The 20,857-nt window shown below is 35.3% G+C and overlaps 1 protein-coding gene across 33 annotated transcripts in view; it reads left to right on the forward strand.

Annotated features, from left to right (window-relative positions):
* The window catches only part of SEC31A (SEC31 homolog A, COPII coat complex component), a 71,201-nt gene that overhangs the window by 40,483 nt on the left and 9,861 nt on the right, over nucleotides 1–20,857 (forward strand). For 10 of the 33 annotated variants that reach the window (XM_053901434.1, XM_019465814.2, XM_053901429.1 and 7 more), the window contains 9 exons: nucleotides 499–625; nucleotides 1,585–1,730; nucleotides 3,008–3,181; nucleotides 5,520–5,693; nucleotides 8,393–8,485; nucleotides 9,159–9,285; nucleotides 10,853–11,194; nucleotides 17,946–17,984; nucleotides 19,615–19,673. In XM_053901434.1, the coding sequence (XP_053757409.1) occupies nucleotides 499–625; nucleotides 1,585–1,730; nucleotides 3,008–3,181; nucleotides 5,520–5,693; nucleotides 8,393–8,485; nucleotides 9,159–9,285; nucleotides 10,853–11,194; nucleotides 17,946–17,984; nucleotides 19,615–19,673 (1,281 nt within the window). The remainder of the gene's footprint in view (nucleotides 1–498; nucleotides 626–1,584; nucleotides 1,731–3,007; nucleotides 3,182–5,519; nucleotides 5,694–8,392; nucleotides 8,486–9,158; nucleotides 9,286–10,852; nucleotides 11,195–17,945; nucleotides 17,985–19,614; nucleotides 19,674–20,857) is intronic. The other 23 variants (XM_053901431.1, XM_053901440.1, XM_053901437.1 and 20 more) reach the window with 8 other exon arrangements.

Here is a 20,857-nt window from a genome sequence, read left to right on the forward strand (position 1 = left end):
AGTTAATTCTGACTTCATATCTCACGTGTACTCAAAACATTTTTTCTTATCCATCAGAGCAGGTCATGCCTTCCTGTTAATGTTTTGATAATACCCTATACTTTTCCTTCTCAGCATATTTTTTTAAGTTTATTTATTTATTTTTAAGTAATCTCTACACCGAACATGGGGTTTGAACTCACTACGCCAAGATCAAGAGTCGCATGCTCCTCCAGCTGAGTCAGCCTGGCACCCCTCCTTCTCAGCATATTTACATTACAAAAAATGTTTGTGTGATGGGACTTGTTTGGTTTTTGTTTTTTTTTTTTTTTTTTTTGAGGAAAAATAATAACCATCTTTTTTATGTCTGTTGGTTCAGGGATATTCTTCACTTTGTTGCTGCTTTATTCTGCATGAAATACTGTGAATAGTAGGTTTAAAAGATATGATTGATTGGCCAGAGGTAATTTTTCTAATATACCAGAGATTTTTAATTCTCCTTTATTTTCCTTTCTTAAGCTAATTACTGCAGTGGTGATGAAGAACTGGAAAGAAATTGTTGAGTCTTGTGACCTTAAAAATTGGAGAGAGGCTTTAGCTGCTGTATTGACTTATGCTAAACCAGATGAGTTTTCAGCCCTTTGTGGTAAGAAAATGAGCCTTATATTTATACAATGTATATGGCATCGTATATTTTATATAAAATTAGTAATATATTATTAGAAATGTTTGCAAAGCAGCTAATCATAGATAAGAAAAAGAAGTTCCCATTTGGATACTTTTGTTAGAATTATTAACATTACTTCTCCATATCTAGTCATTACTTTTAATAATATTTCTTAACAGTTTTGGTTTCCAGCAGACCGGACCTAGAGTCTTGCCTCTGCCACTTACTAGTTGTATGACCTCGGAAAAATCACTTTCTAAGCCTTAGTTAGTCTATTATATGTAAAATTACACATAATTAGCTTTCAATTAATAAATATTAACTGGATAAAATTAGTAATTATAACATTTGATTGGAAATTATAAATTACTGTTAAAGGCTGTGACTAGACTGGTAGCTAAGGAATGATACTCCTTACTTGTAAGAACAGAAGCTTCAGAGTGCTAGTATCAGAACAACCAACCATTTGCTACCTTGAAAGTATTACGAGAATATGAAAGTTGTAAGATATTAACTTTATTATCATAAGTGATTTATTGTAGTCCTACCTACCATTGATGTTCATTTCAAATGTGCCATATTTCATCTATTTACACAAATATCTGACATGTTGAAATGGAGTTAAATGTTCATTAGGATTTTTCTGTTCAAATGTCCTTTCCATTTATTATTTTTTAATGTAATTCAGGGAAATTCATTCTGCAACTAGGTATATAGAATCTTGAGAAGTCATTCCTTACATACAATTTGTCATTCACTTCCATTCATTTAATAAATAAATACTTACTGAGCATTTACATAACTGATTTTGTTTCTATCTGCTACTCATTGGTTGTGAAGTTTAATTCATACTTCTGAAAATATTATTGGCTTACTTACGACTTCATGTTCAGATTGCCTTGAGTATAATCTTACTTTGTTTTCCTCTTGATCGGTAGATCTTTTGGGAACCAGGCTTGAAAGTGAAGGTGATATCCTCCTGCAGACTCAGGCATGTCTCTGCTATATCTGTGCAGGGAATGTAGAGAAACTAGTTGCATGTTGGACTAAAGCTCAAGATGGAAGCAGTCCTTTGTCCCTTCAGGTTAGTATCTTTGAAACAAGGGGTGCTTACTTTCTAGTGTTGTCTTTCACCCTACTTCTATTCTAGAAATTGACTTGTTCCAGAAGTTCATTGCTTTCACCTTAGTTACCTATGTTTTAGAAGTTCTTTTGCTGGATAACTTATGTGTATTTGTAGCATATTTGGCGGGGCAAAGTATGAGATGATGGGATAGTAAAATGGAGTTGCAACTGCTTGTGAAATCAAGGTTGTGATTTGGTAGTTTATTGGAAGAAGCAGGTGGCAAGAGCATGAAAACAGTCCTAGAGTGTACGTCTTTTCTCCCATGCTTCTCTCCCTGCCTCTGGTGACCCTATCTGCCTTGGGCAAGGAAAGAGGCAATGTGGGGTAAGGAATGGGAGACCTTCCCAGTACCAATAGAGAATCTTAATCGTCATGATTAAGGGAAAATGAAAGTAAGAGGTAAATGGAATCCTATGTAGCACTAAAACCTGGACAAGAGGGGGAGTAAAAAATATGGGGACTATTTTCAGGCATGGAGTAACTGTATACAGTATTTAGATTTTTTTTTCTAAGCATTTAATCAGAGTCTCATAATATTTCATTCAGGTATTTCTTTTTCGCTCTGGAAAGAGATTTTCTCAGTACAGTTGTAACTTTAAAGATCACTTTATTAAAACTGAAAATCTGGTAGGAAATCACTGTTTTCCTAAGTGCTTTTGAGAGAAAGCACGCTTGTTTTACACTTCTGGATCTGTGTACTTTTGAAGGGCCGATAGATAGGATATTCTTGTGCTTTATACTTGAGGCTTCCCATTGTTGAAATAATTGGTATTGAAGAGCAATGTGAAAAATTTGGGGTTGAAATAGTAAGCTCATTGGAGGTCACCTCTTAGTAGTAGTGTTTTTATAGTATAGGTAGTATGATGTTTTCAGTCAGTTTCTTCTATACCTGCTGGAACCCAGTTTCTGCCTTTGGACATTTATCTGCTGATCACTTTCACTTTGGATGCTTGCCTACTTTAAGCTCACAAGACAAGTATCTGGCACTTTAAGGATATTTAGGAGAAGGAAATAACCTATGCCCTAACCATGATAAGGTACTTTCTTCCTCCTTACTTTTTCAGTTTACGTGAATGGTGGACAGCTGTTGCAGAAGTTTTTGAGAGAGAGGATAATAAGATAAACTTTTAGGAGGTTTTAGAAATCTTAGTATCTCTTCATTCCTGCTCTCTTGCATACACATCTTGGTAATTTTGTTTGCTTGCCCTTCTCTCTCCCTTCTTTTCCTCACTTAGGATCTTATTGAGAAAGTTGTCATCCTGCGAAAAGCTGTACAACTCACCCAAGCCATGGACACCAATACTGTAGGAGTTCTTTTGGCTGAGAAGATGAGTCAGTATGCTAATTTGTTGGCAGCCCAAGGCAGTATTGCTGCAGCCTTGGCTTTTCTTCCCGAAAACACCAACCAGGTAATTAGAATTGACCATTTCTCTTCTTTTAATGTGTGAATAAGGTGAGTCCGGTGGGTAGCACTTAGTGTTAAACATAAGAATATTGGTAAGTAGAATGTTTTGGAACAATTGAATTTCTGTCATCTGACCATAAGTGAATGTTACTGACAATTATTCAAGCATCATTTTAGGTGTACCCAGACGGTATTGGAGAGATAGGATGCTCTTGTAGTACGATAGATCCCTTTGTACTGATGGGCATAGTATTTGAGGGAAAAAATGGAAAAGGACCAACTTCTAATTTCTTGAGCCAAATGCTGATTCTTTGTACATGGTTCTTTGTAGGAATCTTCTGTGTTAGAAAGCTATGAATATTAATACTTAAATAATTGGGGTTGTAGTTTTAAAATTCCCACAAATGCTAGACATAGACATAGATATTAGTGAAGAAGTTCATTCTGTATACCATTTCAGTCTGATACTGTCTGCAGACAAGTACATTTTTAAAATACTCAAGGCAGGGAGAATGACATTTCTGATTTATTATTTGGTATGCATTAAATTGGGCCTTTTCAATGCAATGGAATTAAGTAAGTGACTGACAATATAATGATGGACACGATTGCCAAGATTCTTTTCCTAAGGGAGTTTTCCAAAAGTGATACATAACTATGATAGAGGTAGTAGTGCAGTGGAATCACAGAAGAGGGCAACCTAAATTTAATAATGAAGCATGGGTAGAAATCAGGGAGAGGTTTGAGGACAGTTATCCACAAGTAGGATGTTTGTATCTATATTGTGTGTGTGACAGAGCTTAATTTTGAGCCTTGAAGATATTTTCTTGTTTCTATGCTTTTTATTATAAACTTTATTTTGTTTTTGATGGATTTTTTTAATTGTTTTCAGTATTTTGTCTCTTGTAGGGAATTATCAGTAAATTTCATTGAGTAGTTTCATTGAGTAAAAACACTTAAGTCTATGTTCCAGCATTATGGAGGTTTGACTCTAGTTGGTTTTGAAACACATTTACATGTTGTATCTTTCGATTTTATCTGTGAGAATATTAGGTAGAATAGAAATAGACTTTATGATGACCTTGGCATAATTATTTTATGACTTTTTAAACACCCCTTTAATAGTGAGTTATAAGACCCTTTAAGACTAACTTAATCTAAGACCTTTAGATCTTGTAGCCTCAGTATTAAACTCTTTATCTTCAATACCATTTATAACCACATACATTTTTTCTTTTTTTTTTCTTTTTTTTAAAGCTTATTTATTTTGCGAGAGAGTATGTGCATGCACACAAGCAGGAGAGGGGCAGAAAGAGAGTGAGAGAGAAAATCCCAAGCAGGCTCGGCACTGTCAGTGTAGAGCCCAACGCAAGGCTTGAACTCACAAACTGTGAGATCATGACCTGAGCCAAAGTCAGATGATTGACCGACTGAGCTGACCAGGCACCCCTAACCACATACATTTTCTGTATATTATTCTTCATGTTTCCTTTGGACTTTTAAAGAACATTCTCTATGTAAAAATAAACAATTTTGAAGTTGCTGTCTTCTATATATTTCAGTAGACCCTTAGTATTTTCTGGGGAACATGTCCTGAGACTTTGTGATATCATTATAGTATCTAACCTTCCTCCCTAATAGTATACCTAACAGTTTAAATGACAGCTTTAAACCTTTAGTGAATTTATAGTAATGTATGACTTTTTAAAGTTACTAAAATCAGTTCTTGCTGAAATATTTTAACATTACCTTTTTGTTGTTGTTTGTTAATATCTGGAACATGTATGCGGTCAACTCATACTTATTGTAGATCTGTATAATTGTAGATCTGTGTAAGCTACCATGAGTATGACATCTTACTCTTTTATTTCCAACATCTCTCTCTCTTTTTTTTTTTTAATTAATTTTCCTTCCTTTCTTAGGTCACCATTTTCTTTCATCACATCGTCAGCAGTTGATTCTTTTGGGGACCTTTTTTCCCTATAAAGAAATGAAGTTGTATTTTTTTAAACTACTTTTGTGATTTGTGAAAATTACTCAACTATAAGAAAATACAAAAGAGCAGAGATGATGAGTGGCATTGATCTTACATACTACTGTGTGGTGGGCATAATTCAAATCCTTGCCTCAGTTAAATGATATATCATGGGCCTTTGGTATCAGTCTTGAGTATTAGAAGCCATGATGTTAAACCCTCTTGTGCTAGGATCTATTATATAGGAAACAGCATATGAACAAGGAGCATATGACCGATCAAGCTTACTTTAAGAAAAGCAACATGCTGTCATATAGTTCAGTAAGTTCTAACATTCTGCTTTATTTTCTTCCATTGCTTGTTATAGCCAAATATTGTGCAGCTTCGTGACAGACTTTGTAGAGCACAAGGACAGCCTGTACCAGGACAGGAATCATCTAAAATTCCTTATGAGAGACAGCAGCTGCCTAAGGGCAGGCCTGGACCAATGGCTGGCCACACACAGATGTCAAGAGTTCCAGCTCAACAATATTATCCCCATGTGAGTGATATGGTCCAGATTAAGTAGGAACATTTATATATTTCTGTTCAAAAATTTGTTGGGTAAGAGACCTTAATCTGCTATGATAAGTCTAGTTGTCTAGTTAGACAACATAATGTTTTAATAGTTTTTCTTTTTGTATTCTTGAAAGTGATGGTCTGTTCTTTTTATTTTTATTTTTATTTTTTTTTAAGTTATTTATTTTTTTAAGTAATCTCTGCACCAAATGTGGGTGGGGCTCAAACTCACCACTCTGAGATCTAGAGTCACATGCTCTTTCCATTGAGCCAGCCAGGTGCCCCTGGTCTGCTTTTTTTTTTTTAATTATCACTTTAATCTGGTCAAACAGATTATATTTTAGATATAAATTAATTTAAGCTCTCTGGGGAGATTTTTTATTTCCCCATCATTCAAACTACCCATACACATGTACATCTGTTCTTGAAACTGCTTCAACTTGATTCATCTGACAAGCTGTAAGTAAAGTAGTGGGAACAATTTGTGGGTGATTTGGCTAATACTATGAAATATTTTTTAGAAAAGGTACTCTTATTTTGAGTATTTTATTCTGAATCATTATTACAGGTTTACTGTGTCTCTTGTATCAACACAGTATTCAGAACATACTTTTTTTGGATAACTTGGATATTAGTGAATGACCAAAGGTGTATGAAATTGTAGGTCATGGGGATTATAAAGATGATTAGATATTTTTAAGTAAGTAAGTAAGTAAATTACAACATTTAGTGGCATAAAATGTGGCATTTTACTGTCTTTTACTATTTCATACAGAAACTTATATTTCCGGACCCGCAGATAACCTTCATGTTCTTGAATGAAAAGTACATTTTCATAAGTAATAAATGGTCTTGATTGATAACAAAGTTAGCAGATCCTCTCCCCATTTTAAAATACATCAGATTACTGATAGAATTGACAAGGTCTTTTTTATAATCTATTGCAACAAAAGTAAATATAAAATCATGGAAAGCTAAAAAAAAGATCAGTTAGTGCTCTTTTGTCTATTGCACTTTTGATTAATACTTAATCAGGAATAGATCACATTTGGATTTAACTGTAACTATCTATAGTATTCTCTGTTTTTTATTTTTTTCCTTTATTTGATAATTTATTGAGAGCTTTTCTATGAGTGCCTGTCTTTATTCTGTCTGTTGATACATTGGTAAACAAAGCAGATTAAGTTTCCCACTATTATGAAGACTTTACTAGTTTGAGAAAAGTCTATGACATAGGTAGGGCAAAGCAGGCAGTGACTGGAAGAACTAAGAGGCACAGACATCAAGTGACAAGCCAGAGTTTTAAGACAGAGCTTGAATTTCTTAATATCGCCTGGCCAACTTGATATTAGAACTCCCAAGCATCTTTTGTTCAATCATGCTATCTTGAAGGGTACTGAGGTGAGACACCCTCTACTTTGGGAAAAGAGAATATTTACTCTCTATGTCCTTGAGTTTATCTGTCTTTCTGGGAAGATATAAAAACACTGAAAGACTTTCATTGTACTTTGACTTAGCAGTCTAATACTTTAACAAAAGAAAAACAAATTCAGAAACTAGCAGTGATTTTCTTTTTTCTTTTTTTGTTTTTTTGTTTATTTTGAGAGAGAGAGAGAGAGAGAGAGAGAGTATGTGTGCACACGGGAGCAGGGAAGGGGCAGAAAGAGAGAGGGAGAGAGAGAGAATCCTAAGCCATGCCCAGTGCAGAGCCCAACATGGGGCTTGATCTTACAACTGTGAGATCATGACCTGAGCTAAAATCAAGAGTTAGACGCTTAACTCACTGAGCCACCCAGACACCCCAAGCACTGATTTTCTTGATTAAAGCTTATCATGTACCAAATGAGGACAGCAGCTTGCGGTTTTAAAGGAATGTTTACAGGAAGGGGTAAAAGGGTGAGAGGGAGGCCAGATTAGTAGGAGTTCCACTTCCACTTGGAATTTCTATGAAGATTTACTTGACCAGAAAGATTTTGGTGTCTTAAAAAATTTGTTTTGAAAATCTTAGGACTCCAGGGTAAGCAACATGGTGTAGTATAGCAAACACTGGCCTGGAAATCAGGAGGCCTGGATTCAGTCCTAGGTCTGTCACCAGCTAGTTGTATTGACCTTAGGAAGCCCCTTCATTTCTCTAGGTGTTGGTTTTCTCAGTGGTCATGGGTGGGGATTAGACTGATTGATCTCTAATATCCTTTGATTATATGTTTCTAAGCCTGATATGGGACTAATACGATTTTTGCAGCTCTAATAAAATCCAGAAAAGGGAACTTGTAGCAATATGCTTACAGATCTAATAGTAGCATGAATACTATTAATGCTTCAAAATCACTTTTCTACTCAATTACCTTTTTTCCTCCAATATCTTCTTTCCTTACCTACTTACAGGAACTAGCTTTTCCCCTTATTCTTGACACTTGAATGCTACTTTTTTTTATGCTTTGATTTAGGTTTTCATGTTGATTTTTCTACTGCCTCCCTCTCCCTGTTTTGTTGTGAATGTGTTTTTCTTTTGGAATCCCAGCTACCTTGAAAGCAATTGCCTGACTAACATATGCTATCTTGCTACTCTTATTTTTTGCTATGCATCTGGCTGTTAATGCCTTCTGGGTGTTTTTTTTTTTTTCTTCTTTTAACATTTTTATTTTTTATTTTCTGTGATTGGTATTTCTTTGTTCAATTCAGGTTAGAATTGCCCCTACTGTCACTACCTGGAGTAACAAAACTCCTACCGCCCTTCCCAGCCATCCACCTGCAGCCTCTCCCTCTGACACACAGGTATATCCTTCATTATTCATCTTTGAGCAGAATTCTGCTCACTTAAATATATATATAGTTAAATATTCTCTACCCCGCTTTTCTTAATTTCCCCTTCCCCCATTTGTCCGCCTGCTTATTGCATTTTAATGCTTTAGGATGCAAGAAGTTTCTGGACAATTAGTTTATTTTCTTCTCCCCCTCCTTTTGCAGTTCTAAATTGACCTCAGCTAGAAAAATATCAACTGAAGTTCTAACGATGGTTTAAATCTGATTTCACTGAAGATTTTCTTTTTTCTTTCTTCTTTGTTTTTGAGCATTGCAGAAATTGAAGAGAAACGAAAGTTCCCTTGTGGCATTTATACTTATATTTCCAAAGTGTGGATGGAATTTAGTAGAGATGGAAAATCCTGGTGACTTATTATAAATATCATTGACGCTGTTTTGTGAAGTTATTAGCATCTGTTGCCATTTATTGCAATTAATACTTTAGACCTGTCTGATCTTTAAATCACTTAGAATGTGTTGCTCAGAAAATGTGTTCTAAAGAAGACAGAATGTGCAAATGCAGTGTTTCTTACACAGTAAAGTTAAAAAAAAAATAAACAGTTCCGTTTCAGAGATTATAAATCCATCTGGTAAGATTTTTGGTTCCAAATGTAATCCTCCTTTTTATCATATTCTCATTTCCTAGGGAGAAAATCCTCCACCTCCAGGTTTCATAATGCACGGAAATGTTAATCCAAATGCGACCACAGCTCAGCTTCCCACATCTCCAGGTCACATGCACACCCAGGTACCACCTTATCCACAGCCACAGCGTAAGTAGTGTGACCCTGAAGTCCTTGCACAACATCATGTCTTACCTAATGTAGTAACATTTTGCTTTAAAGCTCTAAACCCATGATCAAATCAGTTTTAACAAGTAAAGAAAGAACTGTGTAGGATTCGAGAGGGAGAAACACAGTTTCCCTAGGTGACATCCCTGATTAGCATGCTTGGAAACAGCCTCCTATGTCAGTCCATTCAGAACAGTTGGCTCCTGTTCCTGAGCAATTACTAAGAACAGTGAATTGTCCCATGATTTTGGTATTAAAAAACAGAATTTTTGAAATGATTTTGTTATATATTCTTTCCTTTCAGCAAGATGACACAAACCATTTTTGGAAAAATGGTTCCAAGGGACATTTCAATATCCAATATCTCCCCTGCCCCCATGTACAACCTGTTTGACTATCAACAGCCTGCACCCCAGTAGAACATTTGTTATAGTAGTGAATCTGCATTGACACGTCATTATCGCCCAAAGTCCATAGTTTACTTTAGTGTTCTCTCTTGGTGTTGAACATTCTATGAATTTCGACAAATGTATGGTAATAACATGTACCCACCATTGGCTTTTGTTTTTTAGAAAATATTTGCACTTATAAAGTAAAATATCACCACTATTTTAAAATTTACATGAAGAGAAAAAAAAATCTCCAAGCAGAAAATTATATGATTAAACAACTATTACAAAAGCAAGAGGCCACTGCCTAGTAAGAACTAATCTTAATAAGCATGTTCTATGCTAAAGTGGATATTCTTGCTTAACATGAATACAGATTTGACACAATTTTTCACTCATGAAAATGCTGTCTTCAGAGTAGAACAAGTACAGTTCTAGTAGATTCACTCTGTAGAGGTCCATACCTACCCCTGGTCATGAAAAATGTGGTAATATTCTCTAATCTGGGCTCAGGTCTTTGCATCAAAACATTAGTTGGCTGCCTGAATGCTTACTAACCAACTGTGTATAGTATATGAAATACTATGTAGTGATTGTTTTGTCAGGGATCTTAGAGAGTTGGCTGTTAATCTGGAACTAAGCTCAAAATCACAATGTGAGTAGCTGATTAGTTTACTAGATGTTGGAGAAGGTATTTGATTCATAACAATAGTGCTCACCCTACAATTCTTCCGGTGGAGGAGATGTTGAGCCGCCAGCAAAGTCCCTGTAATTTACTGTAACGGGGAGTGCTTGGGACGTGTAATTCCTGCATGGTTCCATCTGGTGGCTAGTCGGTGTCACTGCAGTCTTTTCTCAGGCACAGGAAGTCTGAGAAAAGGGTCGGTCTTTCAGTGTTTGGGTTTGATGATTGAAAGATTTTCATAGCCAGAAGCAGTCTGGAGATGGCATATTTCACATATTGATCCAATGGGTATATTTTAGTATATTTAAGGGTATCCAAGTCATCAAAAGCATAACATATAAGGGTTAATACTTGGTGGTAGCTTATTCTAATAATAATGACAAAAATAATTTCCATAGAATGAGACAACTGGTTTTTTGTTGCTGTCAATAAACTTATAACTAATTAAAATTTCTGTTTCTTCTCCTTGGTGTAGCTTATCAACCAGCCCAGCAGTATTCCTTCGGAACAGGGGGGTCAACAATGTATCGACCTCAGCAGCCCGTTGCTCCTTCTGCTTCAAACGCTTACCCTAACACCCCTTACATGTCTTCTGCTTCTTCCTATTCTGGGCCGTCTCAGCTGTATGCAACACAGCCCCAGGCCTCTCCACCTACCTCCAGCTCTGCTGCTTCTTTCCCTCCTCCCCCTTCCTCTGGAGCATCCTTCCAGCATGGCGGACCAGGAGCTCCACCGTCATCTTCAGCTTATGCACTGCCTCCTGGAACAACAGGTACACTGCCTGCTGCCAGTGAGCTGCCTGCGTCGCAAAGAACAGGTCTGCGCTTGAAAGGGATTTGGTTTGGCTCCCTCCTTTATTTTTTCATGAACACGTGGGTGGATGAAGGGGAATTATGTCTGACTCTTTGTAAACTGAGTAATCTGAGGTGTTGAGTTTTTATAACAAATTCTGAAACTATTTCTAAAAGTGTGATCGTCCCATAATGAACTTTAGTTGCTAAATGAGGAAAACTTTAGAGCTTCAAAAGGGTAAGAGTATATAATCTGCCACTAAGCTTAAAATAAGTGGTAAGAAATTAATTGGCAAGATAAGTGGTGTTTGGAACTAGGTTTAATTGACACTAATTTCTTTAGAGCCAAACTTTGCTCTGTTCTTATTGAGATGTTTAGCATTTTTTAAATTATTTGTGCCTTAAGCCCATTCATGGAGATTAAACATGGTGATTGTATATAATTTTATAGTTACGTTTATTTATAAAGATGAGGGATCTGGATATGCTTATCTAAAGGAAAAAAGTGAGAGAACACAACTCTGACAGAGGATCTCTAATGAGAGAGCAGAAAAGTAGAAAGTCTGTGGACAGTAGTACAGCGATTCTTCATTAGGGCAGCACCACCCTCAGACAGTTTAGGAATTTCAAGGATTCGATAGATAGTCTAACAGTGTAGTCATGCCTGAAGTTTTCTAATGAAAACCATAATCTTAAATTATTATTATTATAATGAGATACACGTTTTCTAAATTCTTATCTCATTTTATAATTAGAGCATTACATTAATTTTTTGTGGGGAGGTTTTATTATCTGGTTTTCATTTTGGCCCCTAGCAAAAGGGGCCTCAAAGGCATGTGTTATAAAAAGGGATCGATGAATCAGGGTTAGGAACCACTAACCATACTGGTTAAGAATGCAGGCTTTGGAATTCAATCTCCTGGGTTTGTACCCCAGCTTTGGGTAAGTTACTTAAACTTCTTCAAGCCTCCATTTCCTCAGAATGAATATTAATACCTGCTCATAAGCTCATGAAGAAGATTGAATGCATTAATACATTAAAGCATTTGGGGATAGTGACTGTAAAGTTGGCTGTGATTACACAAAACCTGACTCAAAATTAGAGCTCTGTGCCTTTTAGTATTTGAAAATAGTTTCCCTTTTAGATTATAATCGATGTTTTTGAACTAAAGGAACAAAGAGATGAATGAATCTTGCTTTGCTCCTAATACTTTAGTTGCTCCTGGGGCGTCCAGTATGTATGTGTGTGTGTGTGTGTATATATTTTAAGCAGTAGCTGTAATTACTGAAAACAATTATAAAATAGGATCTATTGAAGAAATATTCTATTCTAACAAAGTCTCATGAATGCAGAATTATATACCTATCACCTTTCTTCTCTGATATATAAAGGCCAGAGTACCAAAAATCTCACACATACATGCGTGCACACGTGTGCGCGCGCGCACACACACACACACACACACACACACAAATATCTCTATCACCCTTTACTGCACAAATAAAATTTCTGTAACTTTCAATATAAATAGTTCAGTAGATTGATATTTTAGAGAGGAGTGCTAATTCAGTTGTAGAGTTCAAAAATTACCTTCTGAAACCTCAATAGTGAAGATAGTATCTATTCTGAATAGTTCGGTAATAGAGTTCTTGATTGAAAGATGAGTTCCAGAAAATTCCCACTTTAAAGTGGTGCAGGGAAATAGAGAGGTAAGTCATCATTTACTGAACATACACTGGACATGTACCATCATTTGCCATATATTTTCTTATTTAATTATCAGAGCCATGAGAAAGAGAAATAAGTTTTTTTTAATTGACATGAGGAAACTTGGTTTCCTAGGAGTTAAACTCATGGTTGCATGATGATAGTCTCCAAGTTGAGATACAAACCCAGGTCTCTCAGTCTATAAAGCCTAATAAGTTCATTCTTCTTTACCAGATGGTCTAGTCGTGATATAAGTCATAGAAGTAGTTATCAATGTTAGAATTACAAAAATCCTATAACAACACTGTTTTAGGTATTTTGTTACTTCATCATCTAAGTTAAATATTTGCATGGGTATTCTTAAGCAAAAGTGTATTTGGCCTTGAGATAAAGTCTTTGCTTATATACAAAGTAACAGAATGTTCTAACCTGGCTGAGAAACAGAGTGACTAATAGGAAGAAGAAGCAAACATTTTTCAGTATTCAGCATGTTCTAAGCCAGCTGCTTTGTTACCTCTTGCCTGTTAATAGTCCCCTGTATTTTACCATATTTTATTTTTTGATTTCCTAAAAATGTTGTTTACAGTGTACAAATAATTGTGAATGAAAATTTTCTCTTCTTTTTTATGTGTCTCATATCATATGGTTCTCTATCGGACTTGGGAATTCCATTTGTCCAGTGGATAATTTTGACAGACACTAGGGTTTGCAAGACCTGTAACTGTTCGTGAGCCTCCAAATTATGCCTGAGGCTCAGAGAAACTAATGTTGCAAATACCAGAACATTCATTGAGTAAATTCTTAATGGGTACTTGTTTGGTCTATAATCCGAATTATTCCAAGCACAGGTAGGGAGACAGAAGTGAACAGTACATTTCTAGTGAACATCACATAGCTTTGCTGTAAGTTGGAACAGAACATTTATATTTGGCCCAAATTTTGGAAAGCTTTATGCCAGGGCAAGAAATTGATAGTTCATACAGTAGGCAGAAAAGTTCACGAAGGAGTTTGAACTGCTGAAAGGCATGGTTTTACTCTCTAGAATAATTAGGATACTGTCTATGACTTTTTCCCCGTCCTGATTTAATCTGTGCTTATTACTAAAGGAGAGCACTTTCAAATATGAAGGCCTTAGAATTTTACTCAAAAAATTATTTTCTGATAAAATGACCTTCAGGCTGTCATGAAACTGTCTTTGAGTAAACATTATTGATTTTATTAAACCATGGAAAATTTAATTTAGGTATATAGTCTCATGCTTTGTCACATAGAAGTCTTGAAGGGGCATAATGTTACATATTTTCATAGAACAGTGTTCTGAAAAATTTTTTTTAATTTTCGTAAATATTCCTTACTCAAATTATAAGTACTTGTTTTGTCTTGTGTCATTGGAAAATGACCTCAAGGATTCATATCTTTCTAAACTTTAATTTTTAATTTCATGACCCTCTTGTTTTTAATGTGACATGCTAGGCTTATAGGGGAAATGGGGGGTTGAGAAGGATGCTCTGTTCTTTCTCAAATTGTCTGTTAGCCAGAATTCTTCATATCACTGCACTAATAAAGAATCCACTGAAAAGTATCTTAGCCAGTGCATAGCACATTTTGCTTCTGCTGGAATACCTAAGAACGTTCCAAGTGAGAAGTGGGATTCAAGTAAAGATGCTACTCAGCTGCACTCCTGTATATGTGGGACCATGTGGTTCCTTCTTCCTTCCCCAAAGATACTGGAGAACTAAACCCTACACTAAAGTGGATAAGGATCTCCAGTAACATGCCATATTCAATTTTTAAATTAATTTTCCCTTGATTTTTATTAATTTTTCACTGTAGGATTTTTAAAGACTCAAAATATTATAAAGAATAAAATTTAAATTATCTATAATTCTACTGCCCAAATACCACCAGTGATAATATAGATTTATTTATTCTTTTTGTACACATATATACATATATCTATGTATGTCTATATGCATCTATTAAAAATATTTTTAATGTGGTAAATATACTAACATAAAATTTACCATTTTAACCATTTTTATGTGTATAGTTCAGTGACATTAAGTACATTTACATTGCTGAAGAACCATTGCCACTTATCTGTCTCCAGAAATTTTCATCATCCCACACTGAAACTATGTACTCATTAAATAACTCCTTGTTTCCCCCAGCCCCAGGTAACCACTGTTCTACTCTCTCTCTGTATTTGACTACTCTAGGTACCTCATATAAGTGGAATCATACAATATTTGTCCTGTTTTGACTGGCTTATTTCACGCTCTCCAATATTCATGTATCAGAATTTCTTTACTACTTAAGGCTGAATAATATTTCACTGTATTATATTGCACATTTTGTTTATCCATTTATCTGCATGTGGACATTTGAACTACTGTGAATAATGCTACTTGAACACAGGTATACACATATCTGTTCAAGTCTTTGCTTCCAGTTCTTTAGCATACATACCCAGAAATGGAATTGCTGGATCAAATTCAATATTCAGTATTTAAATTTTTGAGGAAGCATTATACTGTTTTCCACATCTACACCAACACTTGTTTTCTGTTTGTTTGTTTTTTTTCTTAATTCTAGCCATTCTAATGGGTAGTATCTCATTGTGTGCATGTATTTTTTTTTTTTTTTTTAACATTTATTTATTGTTGAGAGAGTGTGAGCAGGAAAGGGGCAGAGAGAGGGAGAGACACAGTATCTGAAGCAAGTTCCAGGCTCTGGGATGTCAGCACAGAGCCTGATGTGGGGCTCGAACTCATGAACTGTGAGATCATAACCTGAGCTAAAGTCAGATGCTTAACCGACTCAGCCACCCAGGTGCTCCTATTTTTAAAGAATTGAGATCATAATACACATATATACACACACAATTTTACATCTTACATTTTTTCTTAATATTACACCATGAACCATATTTTTCATGCCTTTAAAGTCATGTCATGTTTTAAAAAGAGAGATCTATCTTCATTTTATAGTTTTTTGAAAAAGTAAAAAAGATTCTCTTTATAGTTTTATGGGAGAATTATGTCTAAGATTAGATTATGCTGTATTGATTTATTTTCAATGACTGTTCTATGTTGATTTTTTAAAAATGTTGACCAAGAGTATAATTTTGCATATCTATAATGAAGCTCCGTAATACTGTTTCCTAGAGACATTTATTTTGTTCATGTAGTTTGCTTTACCTAAGGTTGCTATTAAAGCGTATTTACAGAGGTCAGTTTAGCTGTGTTTTTAAAAAGTCATATTTAGGGGCGCCTGGGTGGCTCAGTCGGTTAAGCGTCCGACTTCGGCTCAGTTCATGATCTCGCGGTTCGTGAGTTCAAGCCCCGCGTTGGGCTCTGTGCTGACAGCTCAGAGCCTGGAGCCTGTTTCAGATTCTGTGTCTCCCTCTCTGTCTCTGACCCTCCCCCATTCATGCTCTGTCTCTCTCTGTCTCAAAAATAAATAAACGTTAAAAAAAAATTTTTTTTTTTAAATAAAAAAAAGTCATATTTAAACAATTTAAAGACATAAAAGTGAAAAAATTCAAAAGCGAATTATAGCTGAGACAAAACTGCATTAAATTGATAAGAGATTTGAACAAGGATTATCTGGGCTGAAATAAAAATGGCTAAATATATTGCATGGTTTGACATTGGGAGGAGTCAGGCATATATTTGGGGGAGAACTTTGATTATTGTACAATTGTTACTTTCTATTCAACAAGACATTCTCCACCCTCAAGTTATGTGAGCTACCCCACTGGCTATATACTCCTGCTGCAAGTCTTTTTGTTTCTAATTTGGATTGTCATTCCTAATTTTGAATTTGATTTGATTTCATCATAAATTTGGAGTCATTTTACAAAAGGGTTGTATGAAGTTGCTCCACAAACTTTTTGTGCTTACAGTTTTTGAAATCTCTGGATACCCTCCCAGGCTTTAATACCCAGGGCTTAAGTCACTGCTATGAGAGATTAGAGGGAAAACTGCAAGCTATGGGGTCACCTCTCCACCTCACAATTTCTCTGAGGCACGTGCCTCTTGAGTAGAACTCAAACCGAATTGAACTCATTAATTGCTATATTCTCTTGGTTCTTCTATCCCCAAAGGAAGATAGTTCAGTTTTCGTAAGTTACATATGCATATAATATACCTCCACTGCATACTTTTGATTTGAGGCTGGGCCTGGCCTGACCCTGAATATCTGATAATAATACCTGATAATTTTGGCATTGCTGTGTTAGTTTTCACCCTTTTCTTTTCATGTCCACTGCCAGAAACTTCAGTTCTCTTAAGAGATGTAGTTGTTTCTGAAAGACCTGTGCTAAACAGTCTACAAATCCATATATTCTTACAGAAAAGACCATATGGGATGGTTACATATTTATTGGGCCTGTTCTCATTTATGTTTATATTCATGGTGTGACATGAATTACATGAAATTACAGTTTCATCAGGGTGCAGCCCCCTGTTGCCTCCTAAATCTAGCAGTAAAGTGGCACCACCTTGCTAAAGCCTCCCATTTTTCTTTAAGTCCCCACTAAAAGAGTGCTTTGGCCAGCAGCATTGGCATTACCTGGGAGCTAGCTGGAACAATAGAATCTCAGGCCTTTCCCTGTACTTAGTGCGAATTAGAATCTGCAGTTTAACAAGATCGATCTCTCAGCTGATTTTGATTCACAGCTTTAAATAGTACCAAACGCTCTCCCCCCACACACAGTGATATTACTGATCAAGTAGTAGAAAAAAATTCCATGCAAACAGGGAAATATTTCAAGTAGGCAGGAAAATTTTTTTCTTAAAAGAGACATGTAGCACAGGAAGAGAAAGTAATGTTTAAGAGTTAATTGGATCTGGCACAACCTAGATGAATTCAATTTACCCAAAAGCTGATTACTTTCTTAATTAGATAAAAGACATTTCCCATGACTTGACTAAAAAGTTTCTTTCCTTTATAAAATTAGTTTTTTCTTTTTTGGCTTGATGGAGGGAGAAGAAGCAATTACAAAATGAGTTTAGAATGTTTTTCATGATAATACTGTTTAAGTGACTTTTACATTTTGTCTGCAGAAAATCAGTCTATGCAAGACCAGGCACCTATGTTGGAAGGTGAATTAGTTATAAAATATACCTCTGGAAAATTTTCAATCATTAAATATAGTTAATGAATGGACATTCACAATAATGCATGTGAACCTCAAAGTTGATGATATTCGGAATCTGATCAGTATCATTTTTTAATTTGGGTTCTTAATCAAATCAAATCTTAGAGTTGATTGAATTAACATGGTGACACCAGTAGCTTTAAATCATTAAAGTCGTCTATTTTATATAATCATAAAGACCGTGACCATATCAAGATTGTCTTAGCTATGAGTAAGATTAGAAGGTGATGAGAGATTTGAATGATTCTCTGTGCAAGCCCAGAACTTTAAGAATTTGTTAAGCAGATAGCAGCATGTAGTTTAATGTTTTGTGATTTGCTCTTCAATGTTTTGAGGCTCTTTTGGCATTCTGTCTCCTGGTAAACTTGTAGAAAATTAATTCCATTTTTAGAATCAAGGCAAATGAGGGATGCCTGGCTGGCTGGCTCAGGGGTCGTGAGTTTGAGCCACACATTGGGTAAAATAAATTTTAAAAATAAATAAACTTTTTAAAAAATCAAGGGAAATGAGTACATGCTGGTTAGAAGATCTTATTTTTTAAAAAGTTTCTATGACATTATGTATGGATCACAGGTTCTTTCGTCTAAGCAATTTTGTTGTGATTTCATATCATGGATATCAGTAGAATAAGTAAAAGGTAAAATACTGAAAGAATGTTTAATTTGTTAAAAGAGGAGTAATTTTTGGTCTTTAAATATACAACATACACAAAATTCAATGAAATGTAAAATGATTATATTTTGATTTTGAAATTATCTTTATTTCTGGCATGTTTTCTTTAAACATACTGGCATTAAGATACTTAATGAATTCTGCTACTGATGTCTGTTTTTCACTTTGAGATGAAGATTTGGGGGCAGGGGGTGCGTGTAGAGGAAATTTACTAACGTTGACAGTAGTTTAATTTTATATTTGCTGCCAATCTGGAATTTTTTTTTGTGGCATTAAAAAAAAATCTTATCACAGATACCTGAATGCTTTTTTATACTTCATAAGTAACTCTTAAGGGAAGGATGATGAAGTTGCTGGTGTTGTGTAATTGGGACCCGGTTTTTTTGTTTTTGTTTTTGTTTTTGTTTTTGACACTGTTTCTACCATGTGGATAATTTGCTTATGTTCAATTGCTTATATTAAATTACTCTCTTGGGAAGTAGGAGATTGTTACTTTTATTTTTTTTAGTATGCTGAATACATCAACGTTTTTGTTTTTTTAGCAGATTCAGGTGATTTATTTTTTCTTTATTACAAGAGAATTCTTAACTGATTTGAAAGTTATACACCAATATAGACATAAACACTTCACCATCCCTAAATTTAGTACAGCTCTTTCACTTTCAATGGAAATAATGTCAAGTTATCTTGCCTCCCTAAGCCAAGACCTTGTGAATATTTGAGGGAATGAGTTTGTGAATCCAGGGCTACAGAGTGATCCCCACACCTGAGCTGGTAAAACCTTTGTGATGGTTATCCTCAGGTTAGTTAAGGCAGAATTTGAAGGTACTATGTGATGGATACAATTTAGTTGTCCTCTTTTCAGAATTCTAAAGGAAAATGCTCTTTATTATCTGTTATAGGTCCTCAGAATGGTTGGAATGATCCTCCAGCTTTGAACAGAGTACCCAAGAAGAAGAAGGTACCAGAAAAAGATGTCCATCCAGTTGCCTACAGAGGTTCTTTAATCATGTAGCCACCTGGAACATACCACCTTTCACTGATCCTTTTGAAGGCAAAGCTTACTGACTGATAGGTTTAAAGTGCATTTCAGCTTGCATCTTCTCCATGAAGGGAAGGAAAGAAACTTAAAAACAGTACAGTGGTGTGAATTTAACTTCCTTTAGAAGAGAAGATGTAGGGGCGCCTGGGTGGTTCAGTCATTTAAACGTCTGACCTCGGCTCAGGTCATGATCTCGCAGTTCGTGAATTCAAGCCCCATGTCAGGCTCTGCGCTGACAGCTCGGAGTGCCTGCTTCAGATTCTGTGTCTCCCTCTCTCTCTGCCCCTCCCCTGTTCGTGCTCTCTCTCTCTCTCTCTGTCTTTCTCTTTCAAAAATATATAAGTAAACATTAAAAAGAAGAAGATAAGATGTAAATTTCTAACAGATTTCTTTCAAAGAATAGGAAACAAAATTTTCCAGTGATTTTTATGTCTTTTAGGGGTTCCAACAATAGTCAGGAATTTGGTAATTATATTTTGGACTATTTTTTTTATCACATATAGTATGAATGAAGAAATCACCTTGTAGCTGAGCGTTGTTTAAATGTCAGTAACTGTTGACAGCCATTAAAGCAGAAGTTAAGATTCTTCTTCTTTCTCCCCAAACATTTCTACTTTTTTTTTTTTTTTACTCACCGTGATGTCCTTTTCTCAAATATAGTAGGGAGAGGTCATAACAATAAAATTGGGAGACACTAAATGAGCAAAAAAAAAAAAAAAAAAAAAAAACAACAACCCCAAATTTAGGTTAATAATAATCAGAGATTGAATTTAATCTACTACTTTAAATATGATTGAATTGATAGTTAATGTCTATTTAGTGATCTAGGAAAAGGGTATTACATCTTGGTCACATTAAATATAAACACACATTATCTGATTCCACTATTGCTAGATATAATTCTCTAGACTTTGAGATCCTCTTTCAAAAACACCAGGTGTTGGCTCCCCATACGAGGGTAAGTGTGGAAGGCAAAGGGGAAACTGAGAGGTCCAGTTTTGAGTTCCCCACCCCTCTGAGCCAGATTAGCTCTACTTTTACGTTTTACTGTAGAATTCTGCATAAAATTTCATTTAAAAAAGTATTGTACTATTAAAAAATTT

This window comes from Panthera pardus, unplaced genomic scaffold (genome assembly GCF_024362965.1).
Source record: "Panthera pardus isolate Hobbes unplaced genomic scaffold, ASM2436296v1 HiC_scaffold_13, whole genome shotgun sequence".
Taxonomy (NCBI): Eukaryota; Metazoa; Chordata; class Mammalia; order Carnivora; family Felidae; genus Panthera; species Panthera pardus.